Genomic DNA, 25,593 nt, shown 5'->3' on the forward strand with positions numbered 1-25,593 from the left:
AGCAGAGGGGAGGACACTCCTCTCTGAGGAGATGTTTCCCTCCCCTGCATCTCTCCTTAACCCTCCGGTTTCCCGCTCTTGGGCTAATCTCCACCCCCCCTCCTCCTCCCAGCACCATTTTCTCAGCGTTTATCACACTGATCGGCGCTGGCTGCTGAATCTGCTGCTTTCTTGGAAGGCTGACGCTTTACTGGGGGTCCGAGCTGTGGAATCCGGAGGGCACACAGAGAGCGGTCTGGTAAGCCACAACCTCTGGTTGTGGGCTTTATTATACACTCTCAGGACATTCTATACGAGTGTATTCTTCCTGCAGAGCTTCCACCTCAGCAGCATGTCTGTCACCCGGAGCAAGGCTGCAAACATGTACGCTATATGCACTGCATGTAAGCGCATTCTGCCAGAGCCAAGCACATACCCACATTGTGATGCCTGTGCTAACATGGTTGTGTCTCAGCCTGGAGCCTCCTCAGGGGTCCCTCCGGCTGCTCTGGCCCCGGTGGCTGAACCCCCGGCTTGGGTAGCATCCTTTTCCCAAGCTATTTCCCAGTCTTTTGCCGACTCCTTGGGGCAGCTGTCCTGGACACTGCTGACCATGCATCAGCCCTCTTCTCAGGGTGCCTCTGCTGCTCCGAGTTCTGCAGAGCTCTCAGAGCATGTCCTAGGACCCCGTCCCCCTAAACGGAGATGCAGGGACCCTTCTCCTTCCTCGTCCCACGGCTCTGATTCACGAGCCGAGGTGCAGGGCGAGGAGGATTCGTTTACTGTGGGCTCAGACGCTGCCTCTATGTACCCCATTGACGTGTCTGAGGGTGATGCGGATGTTAGTGACTTGATTGCATCCATTAACTCCGTACTGAACCTCAATCCACCAGAGTCAGAGGAACAAGCCTCTCTGGTAGAGATACACCAGTTTACCTCACCTAAGAGAGCTAAGAGTATGTTTTTTAACCACTCCAGTTTTCGGACCACTGTTACCAAGCCCAGGGCCTGCCCTGACAAACGTTTTCCGAAGCGTAGTTCTGATGACCGTTTTCCTTTTCCACCAGAGGTGGTTAAGGAATGGGCCCAGTCTCCAAAGGTAGACCCTCCAGTGTCCAGAATCTCAGCCCGCACAGTCGTAGCTGTGGCTGATGGCACTTCTCTTAAGGATCCCACTGACCGCCAGGTTGACCTTCTGGCCAAGTCTGTATATGAGGCGGCAGGAGCCTCGTTCTCCCCGTCTTTTGCGGCAGTGTGGGCTCTTAAGGCAGTCTCTGCCTCTCTGGCAGAGATACATTCCCTCACCAGGGACTCTATGCCTGAGATGGATGCCTTAACTTCTCAAGCTTCGGCTTTTTCATCCTACGCCATGTCTGCCATCCTGGAGGCTTCTCACCGCACGGCGGTGGCCTCCGCTAACTCCCTCGCGATCCGCAGGATCTTGTGGCTTCGAGAGTGGAAAGCAGACGCTTCCTCTAAGAAGTACCTTGCGGGTCTTCCTTTTGCTGGGTCCCGGCTGTTTGGTGAACAACTGGATGAAATAATTAAGGAAGCTACTGGCGGGAAGAGTACTTCCTTGCCACAAACTAAAACCAGAAAACCTGTCCAGGGCAGGAACCAATCGAGGTTTCGTTCCTTTCGTTCCTCTAACTGGTCATCCTCTAAGCCCTCGACCTCGTCCACTACCGCAGCCAAGGATCGTAAACCCAACTGGCGCGCGAAGCCGCGTCCTCAAAAGACCGGAGGAGCCGCTGCCACTAAGGCAGCCTCCTCTTGACTATCTGGCTGCGCCAGCAACGTCCTTGGTCGGTGGCAGGCTCTCCCACTTTGGCGACGTGTGGTTTCAACACGTCTCCGATCAGTGGGTGCGAGATATCATCTCCCACGGCTACAGGATAGAATTTTCTTCCAGCCCGCCAAACAGATTTTTTCTGTCCACCCCCCCCTGCTCCAAAGCCGCCGCCTACTCTCAGGCCGTGGCATCCCTGCAGGCCAACGGTGTAATTGTTCCGGTTCCCGCCCGGGAACGGTTCAGCGGTTTCTACTCAAACCTCTTTCTAGTTCCCAAGAAGGACGGTTCCTTCCGGCCCATCCTGGATCTCAAGCTTCTCAACAAGCATGTTCAGGTGTGGCACTTTCGCATGGAATCTCTGAGATCGGTCATTGCCTCAATGACCCAAGGAGATTTTCTGGCATCCATCGACATCAGAGATGCCTACCTGCATGTGCCTATTGCGGTTTCACACCAGCGTTGGCTACGCTTTGCAATCGGAGAGGAACATTTCCAATTCGTGGCTCTCCCCTTCGGCTTAGCCATGGCCCCTCGAGTATTCACCAAGGTCATGGCAGCAGTGGTTGCGGTTCTGCACCTCCAGGGGTTGGCAGTGATTCCTTACCTGGACGACCTTCTAGTCAAGGCCTCATCCAGTGCAGACTGCCAGCGGAGTGTCTCACTCACGCTCGCCACGCTCGTTCAGTTCGGGTGGCTTGTCAACCTGCCCAAGTCCACTCTGACCCCGACCCAGGTGCTTCTTTACCTAGGGATGCAATTCGAGACTCTGCCGGCACTTGTCAAGTTGCCCTTAGTCAAACAGCAGTCCCTTCGTCTGGCGGTGCGCTCTCTGCTGAGGCACCGCCGTCATTCCATCAGACACCTCATGCAGGTGCTAGGTCAGATGGTGGCATCAATGGAAGCGGTTCCCTTTGCCCAGTTCCATCTGCGTCCCCTGCAGCTGGACATTCTCCGCTGTTGGGACAAGCGGATCTCTTCCTTGCACAGGCTGGTGGTTCTGTCGTCACAGACCAGGAGCTCCCTTCAGTGGTGGCTTCGGCCCCTCTCTCTGTCTCAGGGACGCTCTTTCCTGACTCCGTCCTGGGTGATCCTCACCACGGATGCCAGCCTCTCCGGTTGGGGAGCAGTATTTCTCCATCACCGAGCACAGGGCACTTGGACTCCGTCCGAATCAGCCCTCTCGATCAATGTGCTGGAGATCAGAGCTGTGTTTCTAGCTCTCCTAGCCTTTCACCACCTGTTGGCGGGCAGGCACATTCGAGTTCAGTCTGACAACGCGACAGCGGTTGCCTACATCAATCACCAGGGCGGGACTCACAGCCGTCTGGCGATGTTGGAGGTTCAACGAATCCTCCAGTGGACGGAGGACTCCAAGTCCACCATATCTGCAGTCCACATCCCAGGCGTGGAAAACTGGGAGGCCGATTATCTCAGCCGTCAAACCGTGGACAGCGGCGAGTGGGCCCTGCATCCGTCAGTGTTCAGATCAATCTGCCGCAAGTGGGGCACTCCGGAAGTGGATCTAATGGCTTCCCGGCACAACAACAAGGTTCCGGTTTACATGGCTCGCTCCCACGATCCTCAGGCCTTCGCAGCGGACGCACTGGTTCAAGATTGGTCTCAGTTCCGTCTGGCCTATGTGTTTCCCCCTCTAGCTCTCTTGCCCAGGGTTCTGCGCAAGATCGGAATGGAGGGCCGTCGAGTCATAATCATTGCTCCGGACTGGCCCAGGCGAGCTTGGTACCCAGACCTGCTCCGTCTGTCCGTAGGGGTGCCGTGGCACCTCCCGGACCGCCCAGACCTTCTCTCTCAAGGTCCGTTCTTCCGCCAGAATTCTGCGGCTCTCAGATTGACGGCGTGGCTCTTGAGTCCTGGATCCTGACGGCTTCAGGCATTCCCTCTGAGGTCATCTCCACTATGACTCAGGCTCGGAAGTCTTCCTCGGCCAAGATTTACCACAGGACTTGGAGGATTTTCCTGTCCTGGTGTCGCTCTTCCGACCATGCTCCTTGGCCGTTCTCCTTGCCGACCATCCTGTCTTTTCTACAGGCCGGTCTACAGCTAGGACTGTCCCTCAATTCCCTCAAGGGACAGGTGTCGGCTCTGTCGGTATTGTTCCAGCGGCGTATCGCCCGACTGGCTCAGGTGCGCACCTTCATGCAGGGCGCATCTCACATCATTCCTCCTTACCGGCGGCCCTTGGATCCCTGCGACCTTAATCTGGTCCTCACGGCCTTACAGAAACCCCCCTTTGAGCCTCTCAGGGAGGTTCCTTTGTTTAGACTTTCACAGAAAGTTGTTTTTCTAGTAGCCATAACTTCTCTCAGGAGAGTTTCTGATTTGGCTGTGCTCTCTTCGGAATCCCCCTTTTTGGTGTTTCACCAAGACAAGGTGGTTCTTCGTCCGACTCCGGACTTTCTTCCTAAGGTGGTGTCTCCTTTCCACCTTAACCAGGACATTTCATTGCCTTCTCTTTGTCCGGCCCCTGTGCATCGCTTTGAGAAGGCGTTGCATTCCTTAGATTAGATAGGTGCGGGCGCTCCGAATCTATGTGTCACGCACCGCCGTTTTTAGGCAGTGCACCTTATTATTATTATTTATTATTATTATTATTATTTATTATTATAGCGCCATTTATTCCATGGCGATTTACAAGTGAAAGAGGGTATACGTACAACAATCATTAACAGTACAAGACAGATTGGTATAGGAGGAGAGAGGACCCTGCCCGCGAGGGCTCACAGTCTACAGGGAATGGGTGATGGTACAATAGGTGAGGACAGAGCTGGTTGCGCAGTGGTCTACTGGGCTGAGGGCTATTTCACTTTTTGTGCTAACCACTGGTCAGCGCAAGGGTCTCGCTGCTTCTAAACCGACCCTAGCTCGTTGGATCAGGTCGGCTATCACCGATGCCTACCAGTGTTCTCAGGTGCCTCCTCCGCCAGGGATTAAGGCGCACTCAACCAGAGCTGTCGGTGCCTCCTGGGCTTTCAGGCACCAGGCTACGGCTCAGCAGGTTTGTCGGGCTGCCACGTGGTCCAGTCTGCACACTTTTTCGAAGCACTACCAAGTGCATGCTCATGCTTCGGCAGCTGCGAGCTTGGGCAGATGCATTCTTCAGGCGGCTGTCGCCCATTTGTGAAGTTAGGTTTTGCCTACTTCTCAGTTTGGTTTATTTCCCACCCATGGACTGCTTTGGAACGTCCCATGGTCTGGGTCTCCCATAAGGAACGATGAAGAAAAAGAGAATTTTGTTTACTTACCGTAAATTCTTTTTCTTATAGTTCCGACATGGGAGACCCAGCACCCTCCCTGTTGCCTGTTGGCAGTTTTTTTGTTCCGTGTGTTTCACCGGCTGTTGTTAGTAGACAGAGTTCCGGTCTTTCCGAGTTTTACTCTATCTCTACTTATGGGTGGATGTCCTCCTTCAGCTTTTGCACTGAACTGGTTAGATTGTCATCCAGGGGGTGTATATAGCCCGGAGGGAGGAGCTACACGTTTGAGTGTAGTACTTTGTGTGTCCTCCGGAGGCAGAAGCTATACACCCATGGTCTGGGTCTCCCATGTCGGAACTATAAGAAAAAGAATTTACGGTAAGTAAACAAAATTCTCTTTTTTCAGTTTAGTTTATTTTCAGTTGGGAATTTTGTCTGACATTTTTCAGAGATTTGCACATAATCCCCAGTGTAAGCACTCAGTGTAGAGCACAGGATAAATGTGAGCCGTACCCTACTGCGATCTTTGGAAGGCAGAATAAACAAATAATCAGCAGTTGAACAATTATCTTTATTTATTCTTAACGCCGTCCACTGTGCGATATACGTGATTAGGCGGCTTTATTCCTCTGGTCACTACAATTACAGCGATACCAGAATTATATCGCACTAATGTTCTTTGATCGCTTTTTATTCTGCTTTTTGTGATATAGAATTGAGAAGAAACAGCAATTCAGGAATAGTTGTTTTTTTTTTTTTTTTTTTTGTTTATTTTTTTTTTTTTTTTTTACGCCATTCAGCATGTTGTAAAAGTGACAGCTTTATTCTTCAGATCAGTACGATTACAGCGATACTTCATTTAGTATTTTTAGGTCAGGTTGTTACGGATGCGGCAATACTAAATGTGTAGTACGATTACATCGTGTGGGTCCAGATCTGAGGGGATAGGGAGTGCAATTCCCTAAACGATCGTGGCATTTAGGGGGTTAAACAGGCAGGGACGGCTCGGGCACCATCCCTGGTGGTCAGGTACGAGGCTCATCTGTCTGCACAGCCGAGTTTTCAGCTGTGATCACTCCGAGAACAATACCAATACCATGATGTACATATACGTCCTAGGTCAGGAACTACTCCTTTTCTAGGACGTATATGTACGTCCAAGGTTAGAGGTTAAAAAAAAACTACTTGCTAAAATGCGCCGTTTCTATGCTATGTGGTTTCCCCAGACTAGTCGTCCCTCTTTGCGTTGTGCCACAGCCAGTTCCCAAAAATCTTGCGCTTGCGCATGGCTCATTACAACAGCTTCAGTGTTCCTCGGAAGCCGGGTGTAATCGTCCCAGCTTGAGGCATAATGTGCATGATCGGACGTGCAGCAGCTGTTCTTCACGCACAGTGTGCCTAAATGAAACTGGAAAGGGTACACCCAGCTTCTGAGGCACACTAACACTGCCGGAATGAGTTGTGCGCATGCGCGAGATTTCCAGGAACTGACAGTGACGCTGGCTTGTGGAAAAAATGTCATCACACCCACAGGGGCGTGATAACCCAAAAGGGGGGGGCCGATTAGTCTGAGGAAAGCACGTCCCTGCAACTAGTCAGGGCCCTAATTAGCATAGGGACAGCGTAGTTTAGCAAGTTGTTTTTTTTTAAACATTGATGTGAGTGAACAGCATTATACAGGGCTGGTTAGGTAGTGGATTCGGGCATACAGGTATGAAAGATGCATTGGAGGGTATAGTGGTCCTGATGTTTTTTTTTTTTTTTTTTTTAATGACCAATGTTATAAATCTGACCAGTGTCAGTCATTCTGAGATTCTTTTTTTCATGATACATAGTTCAATGCTATTGGGAAATTTTAGGTAGGTTTTTTTCTTTTTCCTCTAAAAATATCAAAATTTTTGCAACAAAGGGGTATTCCTTTCTCGCCTTTTCATTGGGGGACACAGACAGTGGGTATTATGCTGTCTCCAGGGGAGGCGTGACACTAGATTTGCAAAAGTGTTAGCTCCTCCCCCCCACAGCATATACCCCAGCTAGGCAGGAAACTAGCTCAGTTTTTTTCTAGTGTCAGCAGGGAGGCTGACATGTCTGGACTGAGCTCCACCAGAGCTGCCTCAGGCCAGCTTATTTTGTTTTTATTTTTACTTTTTATTTTGTTTTTCTTTTTCTTATTCATTCTATTTTTGATGGGGGCAATACCAGGGTGCCTTGCCACCCCCGTTTCCCCCCGTGTACGGGCAGAGGAAACCTGGCGTGCACAAGCAGTCAGTCTTCCCTCGCACCCAAGTGGTCGGGTCTGCGCACCCCTCCAGGCTCCCTGAAACCACCTCACACCAAGGTAGCTCTAGAGGGCTAAGCAGAGCCGAGGACCTGCTTCAGCCTTGAGCCAAAGATGCGTCCCTGAGATCCCCGCATCCATTACCGACATGTCTTCAGACGGAGCCAGGAGCAGGTAGAGAGACGACGAGTCATCTGTCCCCTGCATCCAAACCGCCGCCTGGAAAGGCGCCGGTGGGCCGATGCAGGCCGTGATCCCGGGGAGCATCATTAATTTAGCCCCCAGCTTTGGCCTGCATTCTAGCAACGCCCCCTCTAACTGCTCTGGAAGCCGCTCCCTCACTCAGGGGCAGCTCCTTTCCGATTGGCCGTCACGCTTAGTCCCAGCCCTGAGACCAGTCAGCCTCCGGGGGCTGTCTCTCTCCTCCATGCTGCCAGGAACACTGGACGCCATTTTCCACGTGGGGAGCAGACACTGGTGAGATCGCCTCCTTGGCTCTGCACTTCTGCAGCACTATATACCGCTCTGCTCAGCTGTATATCTCTGTCTCTCTAGCTCTGTGTGCCTGCTGGCTAGCGGTGTATATCAGCTATTAGCGGTATATACTGGCTCTGCCTGCAGGTATATGCCGGCTGTTTGACAGTATATGCCATTTTGCTACGGTATATACCGGCTCTGCATAGCAGTCACTTTATAATACTGCTAGTGCCTCCTCACTCATATAACTCTACCCCTATATGGCTGTAGGACTCTATTGCTGACATGCGTAACCGCAAGGGTGATAAACCTTCCCAGGCGTCCTCTACGGACCTGTACTATGCCTGTACCAACCTGTGGACGCTCGTTTCTAATGACCGAAGTTATCCACTATGCCGGGGCTGCGATGCCCCTTCTACCGTGTCACAACAGACCCCGTTGCCGGACCAGGATGCCGTGCAGTCTCTGGATTCTGCTCCGGCCACCGGCCAGGCAGCACCCCCGTCTGATGACGTAATGCCTGCATGGGCTCTTTTAATGTCTAAAAGGTTAGATGACCTTGCCGCTCAGATATCCCAGCCGTCCACAGGCTCCCACAGCCTTCCCCCGGCCCAGCTCTCTGAGGAGCCCGCCTGCTTCGTCTGGTCCCTCTTCCCGAGAACGTAAAAAGCCTGTTTCCAAAAGGCGCCATTGCGACCTCTACGCCTCATCCGACTCGGACGATAGTCAGTCTGACCGAGGTTCCGTGACCTTTAGTAGTCAATATTCTCAAGACTCTGACTCTGATTCAGATGTCCTTTCTGAGTCTAGGCATATAGAAGACACACTAATTTCGGCTGTCAATCACTCTGTTGATCTCTGATCAGCCTCCTGACCCGACTTCTCAGTCGGCAATCAAGCGGGCCAAGAAGCCTCCTAAATCCGTTGCTCAGGATCCGGTTTTTCGGTAAATTATATCTAAACTGTGGGATCACCATGATAGAATGTTTAATAAAAAAACCCTTCTCTTCATTCACTTATCCCTTTCCCTCTGAAATGGTTAAGCCCTGATCAGTACCCCCCCGTTGTGGATCCGTCAGTATCCAGACTGGCTAAACACACGGTCACGTCTGTTTCAGACAACGTGTCTCTCAAGGACTCGTCCGACCACGCAGTTGATGCTGCGTTCAAATCTATTTTCCAGGCTTCGGGCTCCTCTCTTCGCCCCCTGTTTGCCTTAACATGGGTCGCGAGAGCTATGGGTGTGTGGAGCAAGAACCTACACAGGATGCTTCGCTCTTGTAATATTCCCCCGGCGGCTTTTGAGATCCTTGATTTGTTCTCTCTAGCCTCTAATTATTTTCTTCACAGCTCCCTAGATGCAGCTAGTTTGTCAGCCCTATCGGCGGCCAATGCTGTCTTTGCCTGCTGAGTCCTTTGGTTAATAATATGGCATGCGGACAGTGCCTCCAAGAAATCCCTGTCCACACTCCCCTTCCATGGCCTGCGTCTGTTTGGAGAATTCCTGGACAAACTCATATCTGAGACGGGTGGTAAAAGTACCATTCTACCTCCAAAAGCGGCCTGTATCCAGGAATTTTAAAAAATCTCCTTGGCGCAGGCAGTCCTTTCGGCCTGCCCCCCAAAAACCATCAGCCCAAGGATCGTCCCAACGCTCAGATCGAGGATCCGGTCCCTCAAGGGGCTCTTCTTGGCGTTCCCACTCCAAGCAACCTAAACCCAAAGGACCTCGCTCTGTACAGGCCCCCTCAGCATGACGCCAGGTATCCCTCAGATCCGACTCCTGTTGGAGGGTGGCTTCTGCTTTTTCGGGATATCTGGCTAGACCACACTCACGATGCTTATTTTTCCAGAAGCGGCTGGCTTCTCGTCCTCAGGTCCGTACCTTAGATCCCTGGGATCTGAATCTGGTTCTCGGAGCTCTTCAGCTTCCTCCCTTCGAACCTCTGAGAGAAATCTCTCTTCAACGACTGTCTTGGAAAGTTGTCTTTTTAGTCGCCATTACCTGTATCGGGCGAGTGTCTGAACTGGCGGCCCTTTCCTGTCGCTCACCTTACCTGATTTTCCATCATGATAAGGTGGTCCTTCGGCCTTCCCCTGCTTTTCGCCCGAAGGTCGTATCTTCTTTCCACTTGAACGAGGACATTGTGTTGCCGTCATTCTGCCCAGTCCCTGGCTACTCTTTTGAAAAAGCCCTTCACACTCTAGATCTCGTCAGGGCTCTGCGGATCTACATCTCCAGAACAGCGCCGTTGCGCAAGTCCGATGCCCTCTTCGTCCTCTCACAAGGACACAAAAAGGGCAATTCGGCTTCTAAATCCACGATTTCTCGATGGATTAGGGCTGCCATCTGTGAGGCTTACAAAACACGAGGTGTTGTTCCTCCTCAATCTGTGCGGGCCCACTCTACGCGAGCAGTGGGTGCTTCCTGGGCTATCCGCCATCAGACTTCGGCGGCCCAACTTTGCAAGGCCGCTACCTGGTCCAGTGTGCACACGTTTACACAATTCTACGGAGTGCATACGCATGCTTCTGCGGATGCTGCTCTTGGAAGACAAGTCCTTCAGGCGGCAGTGGCCCATTTATAAGTGGCCACTGCTCGGTTTTTTGACAGTGTTTTGATATATGTTCACTGCAGTTGCAGTCGTTAGTCAGCTCTTAGTCTGATATTATACACTGTTAATAGTTCAGTTCCCACCCAGGGACTGCTTTGGGACGTCCCACTGTCTGTGTCCCCCAATGAAAAGGCGAGAAAGGAAAGGACATTTTTGTGTACTCACCGTAAAATGTCTTCCTTGGAGCCTTTCATTGGGGGACACAGCTCCCACCCTTGTGGTTTTGGTTGTCCTTCTCCTACTGCTTTTACACCAAACTGAGCTAGTTTCCTGCCTAGCTAGGGTATATACTGTGGGAGGAGGAGCTATCACTTTTGCAAATCTAGTGTCACGCCTCCCTGGAGACATCATATAACCCACTGTCTGTGTCCCCCAATGAAAGGCTCTAAGAAAGACATTTTACGGGGAGTACACAAAAATGTCATTTTTGACAGCGTGATATTTAGTGTTTTTGTTTTGTTTTGTTTTTTGTTATGGTTTGGAAAACTAATGGTTTCTAAAGCGGGCTTTACACGCTACAACAAATCTAACGATGTGTCGGCGGGGTCACGTTGTAAGTGACGCACATCCGGCATCGTTAGTCATGTAGTTGCGTGTGACAGCTACGTGCAATTGCGATTGAACGTAAAACCGTTCATCGCATGCACGTCGTTCATTTCCTTAAAATTTCACGTCGGGTTGTTCAATGTTCCCGAGGTAGCACACATCGCAGTGTGTGACACCCTGGGAACGATGAACAGATCTTACCTGCGTCCCGCGGCTCCCGCCGGCAATGCGGAGGGAAGGAGGTGGGCGGGATGTTTACGTCCCGCTCATCTCCGCCCCTCCGCTTCTATTGGCCGGCTGCCGCGTGACGTCGCTGTGACACCGAAAGTCCCTCTCACTCCAGGAAGTGGACGTTCGCCGCCCACATCGAGGTCGTATGGACAGGTAAGTACGTGTGACTGCAATTAATCGTTTGTGCGACACGGTCAACAAATTGAACGTGCCGCACATACGATGGGGGCGTGTCACATCACATACGATATCGTATGTGATATCGTAAGGTGTAAAGCAGGCTTTACACAAAACTGAGCCCAACACCTTTTTTTTTTAATTCTCAGCGTTAAGTCTTAGTGGCATGGCGTATACGCATGGTCCACTGTTCGGTACCAATACCAATTCCCCTGGCTCATGTGTCATATGTCCCTTTTAATGTTTTACTTTGTCTTAAAGGAGGAAGACTACTCACAATCGTACAAGAGACAAAAACGGAGTGTAGAACTGCAACAATTCAAGATCGAGATGGTAGATGAAGCAGAAGCTGAGCAAGAGCAGGAGCAGGAACCACAAGAGCTGGTGAACGAGTCTGAAGAGGTATCTGTCATGGGTTATGTTGCCCGGCTAGGATATATTTTTATTTTTAGTTTTGTAGTTTAGCCAGATACTGTACCGCAGTAAATGTTTTGACATATTCTCTTTTGATTTTGTGTTAGTTGCTCACGGATTCCCAAGAACTCCCCTCACATACTAAAGTACTTGATGAGGATGATGAAGATGAGGACGAGGAAGAGAGCGGTCGCATACGCTTCAAAACTGAGCGTAAAGAAGGGACGATAATACGGCTGTCTGACACCAACAGACAAAGGCGAAACATTCCAGAGACTTTAGGTAAAATTTCCCAAATACCCATAGCTAACCATTGAGCCACCGTGCGTGTGACAAACCGGAGCTGCTTCTGAACCGGCGGCCTGTGCCCGGATAGTAGTGCCTGCGCCAATTGTTTGCCCTTTTATAGATTGTATTGTCATTTGCTATGGGATTTTAATTTTTTTTTTTTTTGATGTAAGAATACTCACACTGCGTCTTTGTGAGACTTTGTGACTGACACCAGAGCTGTGGAGTCGGAGTCTGTCCATTTGGGTGGAATCTGAGGCGGTATAAAATGGACCGACTTAGACTGCTAAACTACAGTTGAAACCAAAAGTTTACATCCACTCTCTATAAAGACACATCTACAGGTTTTTCTCACTATGTGACATGAAATCAGAATAAACATTTCCTGTTTTAGGTCAATTAGGGACCAAAATTATTTATATTTGCCAAATGCCAGAATAATGAGAGAGAATGTTTTAAGGCATTTTTATTTCTGCAAATTGAAAACTTTTTATCTATTTCATTAGTATTTTGTACCATTGCCCTTAAACTGTATGACTTGGGTGAAGTGTTTTGGATCTCCTTCCACAAGCTTCTCACAATACTTAGTAGGAATTTGGGCCCATTTCTCCTGACAGAACTAGTGTAACTGAGCCATATTTGTAGGTCGCCTTGCTCGCATCAACCTTTTCAGCTTTGCCCATAAATTTTCAATAGGATTGAGATCAGGGCTTTGTGATGGCAGCTCCAAAAACATTGACTTTGTTATCCTTAAGCCAGTTTGTAACCAGTTTGGCAGTATGCATCGAATCATTGTCCATCCATTTGGAAGACCCATTTCTGCCCAAGCTTTAAGTTCTTGGCTGATGTCTTGAGATTTTCTTCAGTATTGCCACATAATCTTCTTTCCTCATGAGGCCATCTATTTTGTGAAGTGCACCAGTCCCTCCTGCAGCAGAACAGCCCCACAACATGATGCTGCTGCCCCCCTGTTGCACAGTTGGGATGGTGTTCTTGGGCTTCAAAGCTTCTCCCGTTTTCCTCCAAATGTTACGCTGGTCATTATGGCCAGTTACATTTTTGTTTTTTCATACCACAGGACATGTCTCCAAAAATTAAGGTCTTTGTTCCTATGTGCATTTGCAAACTTTAATCTGGCTTTTTTTATGTTTATTTTGGACTAATGGCTTCTTCCTGGCAGAGTGGCCTTTCAGCTCATGTTGATACAGTACTCGTTTCACTGGGGATAATGATACAATCTTTCCAGCTTCCGCCAGCATCCACACAAGGTATTTTGCTTTTGTTCTTGGGTTGATAGTCTGTGCATATCACAGAACCCGTCTGCTTCCTGAGCGGTATAATGGCTGGACAGTCTCATCTTGCATATAATTGTTTGTACAGATGAACAAGGCACCTTCAGGTATCTGGACATTGCACCCAAGGATGAACCAGACTTGTGCAAGTCGACAATTCTCTTCCTGAGATCTTGGCTGATTTCTTTTGACTTTCCCATGATGCTACACAAAGAAGCAGTGTGTTTTAGAGGTGCATTAAAATACATCCACAGGTGTGTCTCTAATTAACTCAGATGTTGCCAATAAACCTATCAGAAGCTTCCAAAAGCGTGACGTCACCATATGGGCTGTCCCATATTGTTTAAAGGCATAGTACTTAGTGTATGTAAACTTTTGACTTTGCAGAAAGCAATAAAAATGCCTTATAACATTCTCTCTATGCATTTGGCAAATATAAATAATTTTGGTTCTTAATTGACCTACAGTGGGAAAGCTTTATTCAGACTTCATATTAGATAGTGAGAAAAACATGTAGATGTGTTTATAGAGAGCGGAGGGAAAGTTCTGTTCTCAACTGTGTATAATAAATTGGGTCCAGCAGTGCAATGCAGGATGTGATGAATATTTTTCATAAGAATTTGGGAAAGTTATGAAATGTCCTATAAATGTCTGTTCTATTCCTGATCGGATGATTTAGGCTTTTAGTTGAGATGAATCTCTGCTGCACTTCAGCTACACGATATAAGTAGAGATGTTACCATTTTACTACAGTAAATTTATCACAAACATCTGTCATGTAGGAGGGAGTTGGAGTCGGAGTCAGGGAAATTGCCGGAGGTTTGGCTTAGGGCGGCTTTGCACACTACGACATCGCAGGTGCGATGTCGGTGGGGTCAAATCGAAAGTGACGCACATCCGGCGTCACTTGCGATGTCGTAGTGTGTAAATCCTAGATGATACGATTATCGAGCGCAAAAGCGTCGTTATCGTATAATCGGTGTATTCTCCCACATTTCTATAATGACGGTGCAGCGACAGGTACGATGTAGTTCCTCGTTCCTGCGGCAGCACACATCGCTGTGTATGACGCCGCAGGAGCGAGGAACATCTCCTACATGCCTCCACTGGCAATGCGGAAGGAAGGAGGTGGGCGGGATGTTTATGTCCCGCTCATCTCCGCCCCTCCGCTTCTATTGGCCGCCTGCCGTGTAACGTCACTGTGACGCCGCACGACCCGCCTCCTTAGGAAGGAGGCGGGTCGCCAGCCAGAGCGACGTCGCAGGGCAGGTAAGTGCGTGTGAAGCTGCTGTAGCGATAATGTTCGCTACGGCAGCTATCACAAGATATCGTACCTGCGACGGGGGCGGGGACTATCGCGTGCGACATCGCAGCATCGGCTTGCGATGTCGCAACGTGCAAAGCCCGCCTTAGGCTGCTTTCACACATTTGGTTTTTACTGAGCGGCACAATACGGCGCTATGCAGAAAAAACGCAACCGTTTTTTCTTGCCGCCGGTTTGCATAGACTTGCATTAGCGCCGTATTGTGCCCCATGGCCTTGCGTTGCGTCCGGTTTTTGCCGGATGCGGCATATTTTGCCTATGCGGCGGCCGGATGGAACGTTGTCTGGCACTTTTTTTTTTTTGTGCGGCGAAAAAAAACGCATCGTGCCGCAACCGGCGCGATGCGGTGCGGTTTACAATGCAAGCCTATGGACGCCGGATGGGGCGTCCTGCGGCAAAAATCGCATCCGGCGGCCAAATGCGTTTTTTTTTGCACTGCGCATGCTCAGTATCAAGCCGCATCCGTCAAAAAACGGACGGGCCGCATGGGAAAACGTATGCAACGGATCCGTTTTTTTCGCCGCATCCGTTGCGTAGGTTTTTGAGCCAGATTGAGCCGCACTGCAAAAACAGGAAGTGTGAAAGCAGCCTTACCGAATCCACAGCCCTGACTGACTCATTTGTGGACGAGTGTAGTAAACGGATTAGCAGGACTCTGGTCCAGCAGCCACACCGGTCCTCCATGGCAGTCAGACCACAGCTTTGTGTCCTCCCTGGTACCGGCATCCTCTGCGCCTCTTATGGTCATTGGGCTATGATATGACATTGCAGGGCTAACTATGCAGAAGAGCCACTAGGGATGCCGTGCTCTGGTCTTGCTGCAAAGGAGGATAGGCGTGGCCAGTGGACCAGGGTTTTTAAATTTATTTATTTTTTTTAAAGCCTTTTTTTTTTTTTTTTTTAAAGAAAATACATTTCAGGAGACTAGTGTTTTTTTTTCTTTTTGTTTCTTTTTTTATTTCGGCCAGCTTTTTCTCTTTTATTTTTTTTTTGCGTTTTCTCATGATTTTGTAAAGGCATTTTTTTTTCTTTTTGTTTTTTGTTTTTTTTTTGCCTTTATTTTCTGTATTTTTTTTTTTAACTTTTGTTTTTATGAGCAAAAATGATGGCAAAATGCATCAAGATTCCGGACGTCTTTTTAGCTTTGCCATTGATATCTGTCTTAGGCCGTGTGTACAGTGTTTTTTCTTTGTCGCTCCATTGGGAGACCCAGACAATTGGGTGTATAGCTTCTGCCTCCGGAGGCCACACAAAGTATTACACTGAAAAGTGTAACCCCTCCCCTCTGCCTATACACCCTCCCGTGCATCACGGGCTCCTCAGTTTTATGCTTTGTGTGGAAGGAGGCACACATCCACTCATGCATTCCCATTTTAGTCAGCAGCAGCTGCTGATTTTATCGGATGGAAGAAAAGAGGGCCCCCACAGGGCCCCCGGCATGCTCCCTTCTCACCCCACTACGTCGGCGGTGCTGTTGAGGTACCCATTGCGGGTACAGAGGCTGGAGCCACATGCCGTTTTCCTTCACCATCCCTTAGAGGCTCTGGGAGAAGTGGGATCCTGACCGGTCATCCATTCACTGGGACCGGGCTCCCTCCGCAGCCCCTGTGGGAATCTGCCGGACAGGAGTCTATGTATCCTCAGGGACAGGGCCCTGCATCTAAAGGTACTCTGTGTCCCCATGGGGACTGTGCATGGAGCGCTTGTTTCACAGACGCTGCAGCAGCTGCTGGTTTGTGAAGACCGGGACTTCCGCGCCGACCGAGCCTGTTTGTCGGCCGCGGTATTAAATTTAGTCCCCGGCTTCATTGCGGCCTAGTACCATAACTCCCGCCCCCGGGCCTGCCAGTCAGGGGTAAGGGCGGGACGGTCGACCTGACGTCGGCAGTGAGGGCTGGAGCATACTTTAGGTTTCCTCCCCCCCCTCACTGATCACTGTGGGGCCCCAGATTCCCGCACTTTACTAGTCGCCGCCCACGGCTCCCTCCTCCCCTGAGAGCTCCGGCAGCCATTTTTACACACATTCTGCCGGTGGAGGATTTCAGGAACGAGCTCTGCAGCTCTGGGAGACCTAAGGCAGGGAATCTGGTGGACACACACTCCGCTTTGGGCGGTCGGTAAGCCACACCGGTCACCCGGTGCTGGTCCCCCTAGGGTGCCGGAGTATATATATATATATATATATATATATTTGTATATATTTTCTCTGTTCGGCCGGGTTGTTTACTTTTGGCTATATACCCTCAGTGATCACTCTCCTAGGAGACAACAGCATGTCGTCCACAAGGAGCAAGGGCGCTAAGGCAAAGGGTTTTTTTGCAACCTGTACCTCTTGTGGGGCTATGTTACCTGCGGGTTCCACCTACCCTCACTGTGAGCAATGCTCGACCCCTGTTGCACTTGCTCAGCCGGAGCCTCGGTCACTAGTGGGCCCCTCGGATCAGGCAGACCCTCCTGCTTCCACTGTCCAGGCGGCAGGGACAGAGTTTGCAGTTTTTGCTGAGAAACTCTCTGAGTCGCTTTCACAATCCATGGCTCAGTCTATGGACAAATGGTCTGCCAAGCTACTAGAAGCCTTGCAGTCCAGACCGGTCCTTACACAGGCCCCGGGCACTGTTGGATCATCGCCTCCAGGCCCCTCTCGGTCTGCGCCGCAGCGTGCTCCTGGGGTGGCCCCTAGGTCTCACGTGGAGGACTCCTGCACGGACCACAGTCCCAGACCGGCTAAGCGGGCTCGCTGGGAATCTTCCCCGACTTCCTCACGCTGCTCGGGGTCTCAGCTTGAGGACTCTCTGGAGGACGAGGCGGACGTCGCAGCTCAGGGCTCTGACCCTGACGTTGCCCTCAATCTTGATACACCTGAGGGGGACGCCTTAGTAAATGATCTTATATCGTCCATCAACCAGGTGCTAGATCTTTCTCCCCCACCTCCACCTATAGAGGAGTCGGCTTCGCAGCAGGAGAAACACCAGTTTAGGTTTCCCAAACGTACACGGAGTGCGTTTTTCGATCACTCTAACTTCAGAGATGCTGTCCAGAAGCACAGAGCATTTCCGGACAAGCGCTTTACTAAGCGCCTTAATGACACACGTTACCCCTTCCCCTCTGACGTAGTTAAGGGTTGGGCTCAATGTCCCAAGGTGGATCCTCCAGTCTCTAGACTGGCGGCTAGATCTGTAGTATCAGTTGCAGATGGCTCATCGCTCAAGGATGCCACTGACAGGCAGATAGAGCTCCTGGTGAAATCCATCTATGAAGCCACAGGCACGTCTTTTGCCCCGGCCTTTGCAGCCGTGTGGGCACTCCAAGCTATCTCAGCTTGTCTGTCTGAGATTAATGCGGTCACACGTACCTCTGCTCCGCAAGTTGCGTCTTTGACTTCTCAGGCGTCGGCTTTTTCGTCCTACGCCATGAACGCCGTCCTGGACTCTGCTAGCCGTACAGCGGTAGCATCCGCTAATTCGGTGACAGTCCGCAGGGCCATGTGGCTACGCGAATGGAAGGCAGACTCTGCTTCCAAGAAGTTCTTAACCGGTTTGCCGTTTTCTGGCGACCGATTGTTTGGCGAACGATTGGATGAAATTATTAAGGAATCCAAGGGAAAGGACTCGTCCTTACCCCAGTCCAAACCGAAGAGACCTCAGCAACGGAAAATACAACCGAGGTTTCGGTCCTTTCGGCCCTCAGCCAAGTCCCAATCCTCCCCGTCCAACAGGCCAGAGAAAGGCCAGAGGAACTCCTATGCGTGGCGGTCTAAGTCACGCCCCCAAAAAACCGCCGGAGGCACTGCCTTCAAGGCGGCCTCCTCATGACTTTCGGCCTCCCCGAACCGCATCCTCGGTCGGTGGCAGGCTCTCCCGCTTTTGCGACGCCTGGTGGCCACATGTCCAAGACCGATGGGTGAGAGACATTCTGTCTCACGATTACAGGATAGAGTTCAGCTCTCGTTCTCAGACTCGTTTCTTCAGAACATCTCCGCCCCCATCTCGGGCCGGCGCACTTTTTCAGGCTGTGGGCGTTCTGAAGACAGAAGGAGTGGTGATTCCCGTTCCCCCTCAGGAACATGGTCACGGCTTCTACTCCAATTTGTTCGTGGTGCCAAAGAAGGACGGATCATTCCGTCCCGTTCTGGACCTCAAACTGCTCAACAGGCATGTGAGCACCAGAAGGTTTCGGATGGAATCTCTCCGCTCGGTCATCGCTTCGATGTCACAAGGAGACTTCCTAGCATCAATCGACACTCGGGATGGAGTTTCATACTCACTCAGCGGTAGTCAAGCTACCGCTGGACAAACAGCTTTCGCTGCAGACAGGGGTGCAATCTCTTCTTCGGGGTCAGTCACACCCCTTGAGGCGCCTCATGCACTTCCTGGGGAAGATGGTGGCAGCAATGGAGGCAGTGCCCTTCGCGCAGTTCCATCTGCGCCCACTCCAATGGGACATTCTCCGCAAATGGGACAGGAGGTCGACGTCCCTCGACAGGAACGTCTCTCTTTCCCTTGCAGCCAAAACCTCTCTTCAGTGGTGGCTTCTTCCCACTTCTCTATCGCAGGGAAAATCCTTCCTGCCCCCATCCTGGGCTGTGGTCACGACGGACGCGAGCCTGTCAGGGTGGGGAGCGGTTTTTCTCCACCACAGGGCTCAGGGAACCTGGACTCCGATAGTCTTCCCTTCAGATCAATGTTCTGGAGATAAGGGCAGTGTATCTAGCCCTAAAGGCGTTCCATCGGTGGCTGGAGGGCAGGCAGATCCGCATACAGTCGGACAACGCCACGGCGGTCGCGTACATCAACCACCAGGGCGGCACGCACAGCCGTCAAGCCTTCCAGGAAGTCCGGCGGATTGTGCTGTGGGCGGAAGCCACAGCCTCCACCATCTCCGCAGTTCACATCCCGTGCGTAGAAAACTGGGAAGCAGATTTTCTCAGTCGTCAGGGCATGGATGCGGGGGAATGGTCTCTTCACCCAGACGTGTTTCGAGAGATCTGTCGCCGCTGGGGAACGCCGGACGTCGATCTCATGGCGTCACGGCACAACAACAAGGTCCCGGCCTTCATGGCACGGTCTCAAGATCACAGAGCTCTGGCGGCGGACGCGTTAGTTCAGGATTGGTCGCAGTTTCGACTCCCTTATGTGTTTCCTCCTCTGGCGATGTTGCCCAGAGTGTTACGCAAGATCAGATCCGACTGTCGTCGCGCCATTCTCGCCTGGCTCCTAGCGTCGTCGGGTTTATCTCAGGATGTCATTGCCACTATGAGACAGGCCAGGAAACCAACGTCCGCCAAGATCTATTACAGGTCATGGCGGATCTTCTTGTCCTGGTGCTCTGATAAAGGTTTTACTCCCTGGCCTTTTGCCTTACCTATTTTTCTTTCATTCCTTCAATCCGGAATGGACAAGGGTTTGTCACTCTGCTCTCTCAAGGGACAAGTATCGGCGCTGTCAGTATTTTTTCAAAAGCGCCTGGCAAGGCTTCCGCAGGTCCGCACGTTCCTGCAGGGAGTTTGCCACATAGTTCCACCCTACAAGCGTCCGCTGGAACCCTGGGACCTTAACAGGGTGTTAATGGCTCTTCAGAAACCACCTTTCGAGCCGCTGAGGGATGTCTCTTTATCACGTCTTTCGCAGAAGGTGGCATTTCTTGTGGCAATTACCTCACTCCGAAGAGTGTCGGAGCTTGCAGCGCTGTCATGCAAATCCCCTTTCCTGGTTTTTCACCAGGATAAGGTGGTTCTGCGTCCTGTCCCGGAGTTTCTCCCTAAGGTGGTATCTCCTTTTCATCTCAATCAGGATATCTCCTTACCGTCATTTTGCCCTCATCCAGTTCACCAGTGTGAAAAGGATTTGCATTCATTAGATCTAGTGAGAGCACTCCGGCTCTACGTGTCTCGCCCGGCGCCCCTGCGCCGTTCAGATGCGCTCTTTGTCCTGGTCGCTGGCCAGCGTAAGGGTTCGCAGGCTTCCAAGTCAACTTTGGCTCGGTGGATCAAGGAACCGATTCTTGAAGCCTACCGTTCTTCGGGGCTTCCTCTTCCTTCGGGGCTGAAAGCCCATTCTACCAGAGCCGTGGGTGCGTCCTGGGCATTGCGACACCGGGCTACGGCTCAGCAGGTGTGTCAGGCAGCTACCTGGTCTAGTCTGCACACCTTCACAAAACACTATCAGGTGCATAGCTATGCTTCGGCAGATGCCAGTCTAGGTAGGCGAGTCCTTCAGGCGGCGGTTGCCCACCTGTAGGAAGGGGTCGTTTTCGGCTCTCTTTTATTGAGGTATTTTTTTTACCCACCCAGGGACTGCTTTTGGACGTCCCAATTGTCTGGGTCTCCCAATGGAGCGACAAAGAAGAAGGGAATTTTGTTTACTTACCGTAAATTCCTTTTCTTCTAGCTCCTATTGGGAGACCCAGCACCCGCCCCTGTTCCCTTCGGGCTGGTTGTTCTTTTGTGTACACATGTTGTTCATGTTGAATTGTTCTTTTGGTTATGGTTTCAGTTCTCCGAACATCCTTCGGATTGAATTTACCCCAGACCAATTTATAAGTTTCCTCCTTCCTGCTTTTGCACCAAAACTGAGGAGCCCGTGATGCACGGGAGGGTGTATAGGCAGAGGGGAGGGGTTACACTTTTCAGTGTAATACTTTGTGTGGCCTCCGGAGGCAGAAGCTATACACCCAATTGTCTGGGTCTCCCAATAGGAGCTAGAAGAAAAGGAATTTACGGTAAGTAAACAAAATTCCCTTCTTTCCGCGGATTTGCCGCTGAATTGGTGCAGAAAATGTTCATAACCTTTCTGCAGTCATTCCCCAGCAAAACCTATGGGAAAGAAATAATGCTGTGCGCACACTGAGGTTTTTTGCCCTGCAGGTTTTGCTGCAGAATTTCTGCAGCAATAAGAATGAGCATGTCTCTTCTTTTCTGCAGGTACCTGCAGTTTTTGCCTTAGATAATAATTAAAAAACCGCAGGGACCAACCTGCGGAAAAACTGCGGGTGCGGTTTTACCACGGTTTTTGCCCCCGTGTACGGTATTCTGCCAGAGGGTGCGGATTTTTCTTAAGAAAATTCCATTTTCTAGTGCGCACATAGCCTTAAAGTTCATTGGGTCTTCGGAGTGGAAACCACAAGAAGAATGGACAGGTAACTTTTTTTTTTTTTTTTTTTTTTTTAACACTTAGGCTATTTTCACATTGTGTTTCAGTGGCTCCGTTGGGGCATACGTCCGAAATCCCGCCCCTCCCCCCACAAAACGTGTTTTGGACGTATGCGCCGACAGGGCCATTGACTATAATGGAGCAGAGAGAGAAAGCGTGTGCTCTGTCTTGCACCATTTTTGGGTGTGTACGCATTTTGCAGGCGGACACCCGAACGTAGTCTGCTACGTCTGCGCATCCGCCTGCAGAAAGCGTATACACCCGAAAATGGTGCAAGACAGAGCACACGCTTTCTCTCTGCTCCATTATAGTCAATGGTCCTGTCGGTGCATACGTCCAAAACATGTTTTGTGGGGGAGGGGGCGGGGTTTCGGACGTATGCCCCGACGGAGCCACTGAAACACAATGTGAAAGTGGCCTAAGTGTCAAAAAAAAAAAAGTGACCTGTCCATTTTTCTTGCCCCGACGGAGCCACTGAAACATAATGTGAAAGGGGCCTTAGTCGTTATTGATTCTGAAAGAAGCCTCATCATATGACCATATGAACCACAAATCATTCTTCCATAGAAGTTCATTGTTTTGAGCTTTTTGTGATAGGTTTTTCAGGTGGTTCCCATCTTGTGCACATACCCTTAGGCTATGTGTGCACGTGTGCGCTCTGCACCGCACTGAAAATGTGCGCTTCAGAGCGCAGCTGAAAAGCTGCGTTCTGAAGCGCATGGTGCCGGCAGATTCGTGCGCTCTGCATGCTGCCTCTCCCTATAGACAGCATGCAGAACGCACGAAAGAAGTGACATGTCACTTCTTAGAACGCAGCGATTCGGCAAGCAGCCAAATCGCTGCGTTCTAACATGCCATGTGCGCACGGCTCCTGCACAATCTCCATAGATTGTGCAGGGGACGCAGGACGCATGCAGTTACGCTGCGGTGCAGAACGCAGCGTAACTGCATGTAATACGCACACGTGCGCACATACCCTTACCTAGACTCCAAGTGCCAAGAAGATATATGGGGGAGGTTTCTGATTCTGCCGCCGAGTCAGAAATGATATTGTGTGAGGAGACCACATGGCACATGGATCCTTTCTGGGCCATTTTTTTTTTTTTTCCATTGCGGTACGTGACAGGACGGGATGATTGTATCATATGGTCCTTTTTATTTTTCTTTACTTTTATGGGGATTTTTTGTTCCTTTTTAAGGATGGAATTGTTCAGGAATTCCAGGTCCAGTGTTTCTTTTTACTTTATATATCTCACGACCCAGTGTGATTATCGACGTCTTTAAGTTTTCAATGTTGAGCAATCTAAAGAAACACTTAAAGGATGAATTAACATTTCAGTGGAAGTAACAAACATAATTTCCATCCTGTCACATACTGGTGACCTTTTGTGACAGCTTGTCTCTATTGGAGGGAAGTATTTTTATGTGCTGATTAAAGATGTCATTTGAAACCATTTTATTACTAGGGATGGTGAAATTAATCTTGACACTTGGAGCCAGATGAAAAATAATTGCTGATTCACGGCATTAACTGTGAATGGTGGTCCGGTGCAGGCGGGAGCATCGGGGAGGGAAGGGGGTTGGTAATGGGGGGTGAAGATCAAATCTCTCATGTTATGTGTGGGATTTCTAATTAACACTTTCCTGCAACGTAAAGCTCCAGTATTCATGACGACCTCCATTATTGAGTGATGCCGACGTTCCCTCCTGGAGCATTACATGGCTACGTCTCTGTCCTCATTACACATTTTATTTCTACAGTAGATTTAGGCAAAAGATTTCAATTTTTTGTTTTCAGACCTTTTTTTTTTTTTTAAATCTGTTACATATCTGCTGATTGTTAAGAAATCATCTGAATGGCGCTGTAGAAATCTGTGCACGTTTGCAGAAATAATCATGTTCACACAGAAATTTCTGCGACACTGACACATGTAAATATACCCTAAAAATCATTTAAAGGGGTTTGCCTTATTCTTATTTTTACAAACAGATTCTAAATAACAGTAAATTAGTCATGGATGATGATATCAGCAGATCGGCCCCAATACCCTTCTTTGTGAGTACAGTCCTCCGGTCCTCAAAATGACCAGTGATGGAGACGCAGGTGACCAGTCATCCAAATTGGGTAACGCTGTAAAGGGAAACTAGTGCATGCACATTGTAAGGCCTAAGCCACACGGCGAGAAAATCGGTGCAAGTGGAGTGCGATAAAACATCACATTCCACTCGGACCAATATTAGCCTGTGTGTCAGCACACGAGCGATTTATTTTCTCTGCCCTAATCGGACCGAGAAAACAGTTGCAGCATGGTGTGACTGTAAGGTGAGACTCTTTTCTCTCGCACCCATTCAAGTGAATGGGGCAAGAGAAAAATTGCACTGCACTCGCGGTACACCGGTGTACCATGCGTGCAGAGCGAGAATCACAATAGCCGGCTACGGAGGAGAGAGGGAGATGAATCCCTCCCTCCCCTCCTCAGTGCCAACCCCCCTCTGCACAACCGGCCCGCCCCCCACAGCTGAGGTCCACACGCACAGTCGGACCTCAGTTGCAAGGATACTAGCATGACACTCTGCTCCTGCCGTGCTGCCAGCGCGAGCTGAGTGTCATGCGAGCATCGCAGTAGTGCCCCGTGTGGCCTCGGCCTTAAAGCGCCACTACATCAGGTTTTGTTTTCTTTTCAGTATTCAGTACAGAAGCGGTGCTTTAAATTAAAGCCCCCTTCCCTGTTCTTTAACTTACCCTCTGGCAGGTTAATGGGACCCAGTCACCAGGATTTTCGTATATAACCTAAAGCCAGTGCTATACTGGCACTATCAGGCTTAGTCTATACATACTTGTAGTGGTCAGCTCGGATGTTAAGGTTTTGAAACCCAAGAAAGTAAAGTTGATAAAATTAGGTGCTTGTTGAGTGACAGCAGCTGAGGATCAGATAATATCTTCATAGTTATCCCCTCCCCTTGTTCTGATTCGGATTAATATTACACAAACGATTCACTTTGTTGCAGGACCTGTGTGAGTTCATACCCATGTGTCCAGAAGGGGCAGGGCCTCAGCCAACAAAGCTGGATACCAGGTCACATGGGTATGACCTCACACAGGTCCTGCAAGAGACCGTTGCATCGTTTGTATAATACTTATGCTAAATCTAACAGGGGGAGGGGATAACTATGAATTCCTCCCAGATATTATCTGATCCTCAGCTGCTGTCACTCAACAAGCAGCTGCCGATTTTATTAACTTTACTTTCTTGGGTTTCAAAACCTAAACATCCGAGCTGACCACTACAGGTATGTATAGAATCAGCCTGATAGTGCCAGTATAGCACTGGCTTTAGGTTATATACGAAAATCCCGGTGGTTGCTTCCCTTTTTTTTTTCTGTGTCGCTCCGGTCTTGAGGTGCCATCTTGTGCCCATAACTTTTGACTTGCCGGAAGTCTAAAGTTACCTCACAAGCTCCCAATTCAAATCTATGAGACCAGAATGAGGCTCTCATAGACATGCATTGATTTGTGACCTCTGGCACTGGCAGGTCACAAGCCACAGAGGACCGACTGGAGTGACGCTGGAATTAGATGAAGGCTTCGGCAGGTACGAGTATACGACCAGGCAGTGAACTTAAAGTGAAAGCACCAATCTAGCAGTGGTGCTATAATGGATGGAGGCCTTTTGATGGACTAGTCTGGTCTTGTGCAACTGAGTAGATAACACATGCTGGGAAGTGGCATATGCATGAAGATACAGTGGGTACGGTATTCAGACCCCTTTTAAATTTTTCACTTTGTTTCATTGCAGCCATTTGGTAAATTCATAAG

At 50.0% G+C, this 25,593-nt stretch overlaps 1 protein-coding gene across 4 annotated transcripts in view; it reads left to right on the top strand.

The window, feature by feature from the left end:
* RBM33 (RNA binding motif protein 33) overlaps positions 1-25,593 on the top strand; it is a 222,529-nt gene that overhangs the window by 59,256 nt on the left and 137,680 nt on the right. For all 4 annotated transcript variants that reach the window (XM_075315440.1, XM_075315441.1, XM_075315442.1 and 1 more), the window contains exons 6-7: positions 11,572-11,712; positions 11,832-12,006. In XM_075315440.1, coding sequence (XP_075171555.1) covers positions 11,572-11,712; positions 11,832-12,006 — 316 coding nt within the window. The remainder of the gene's footprint in view (positions 1-11,571; positions 11,713-11,831; positions 12,007-25,593) is intronic.

Source organism: Anomaloglossus baeobatrachus, chromosome 6 (genome assembly GCF_048569485.1).
Source record: "Anomaloglossus baeobatrachus isolate aAnoBae1 chromosome 6, aAnoBae1.hap1, whole genome shotgun sequence".
NCBI classification, from domain to species: Eukaryota; Metazoa; Chordata; class Amphibia; order Anura; family Aromobatidae; genus Anomaloglossus; species Anomaloglossus baeobatrachus.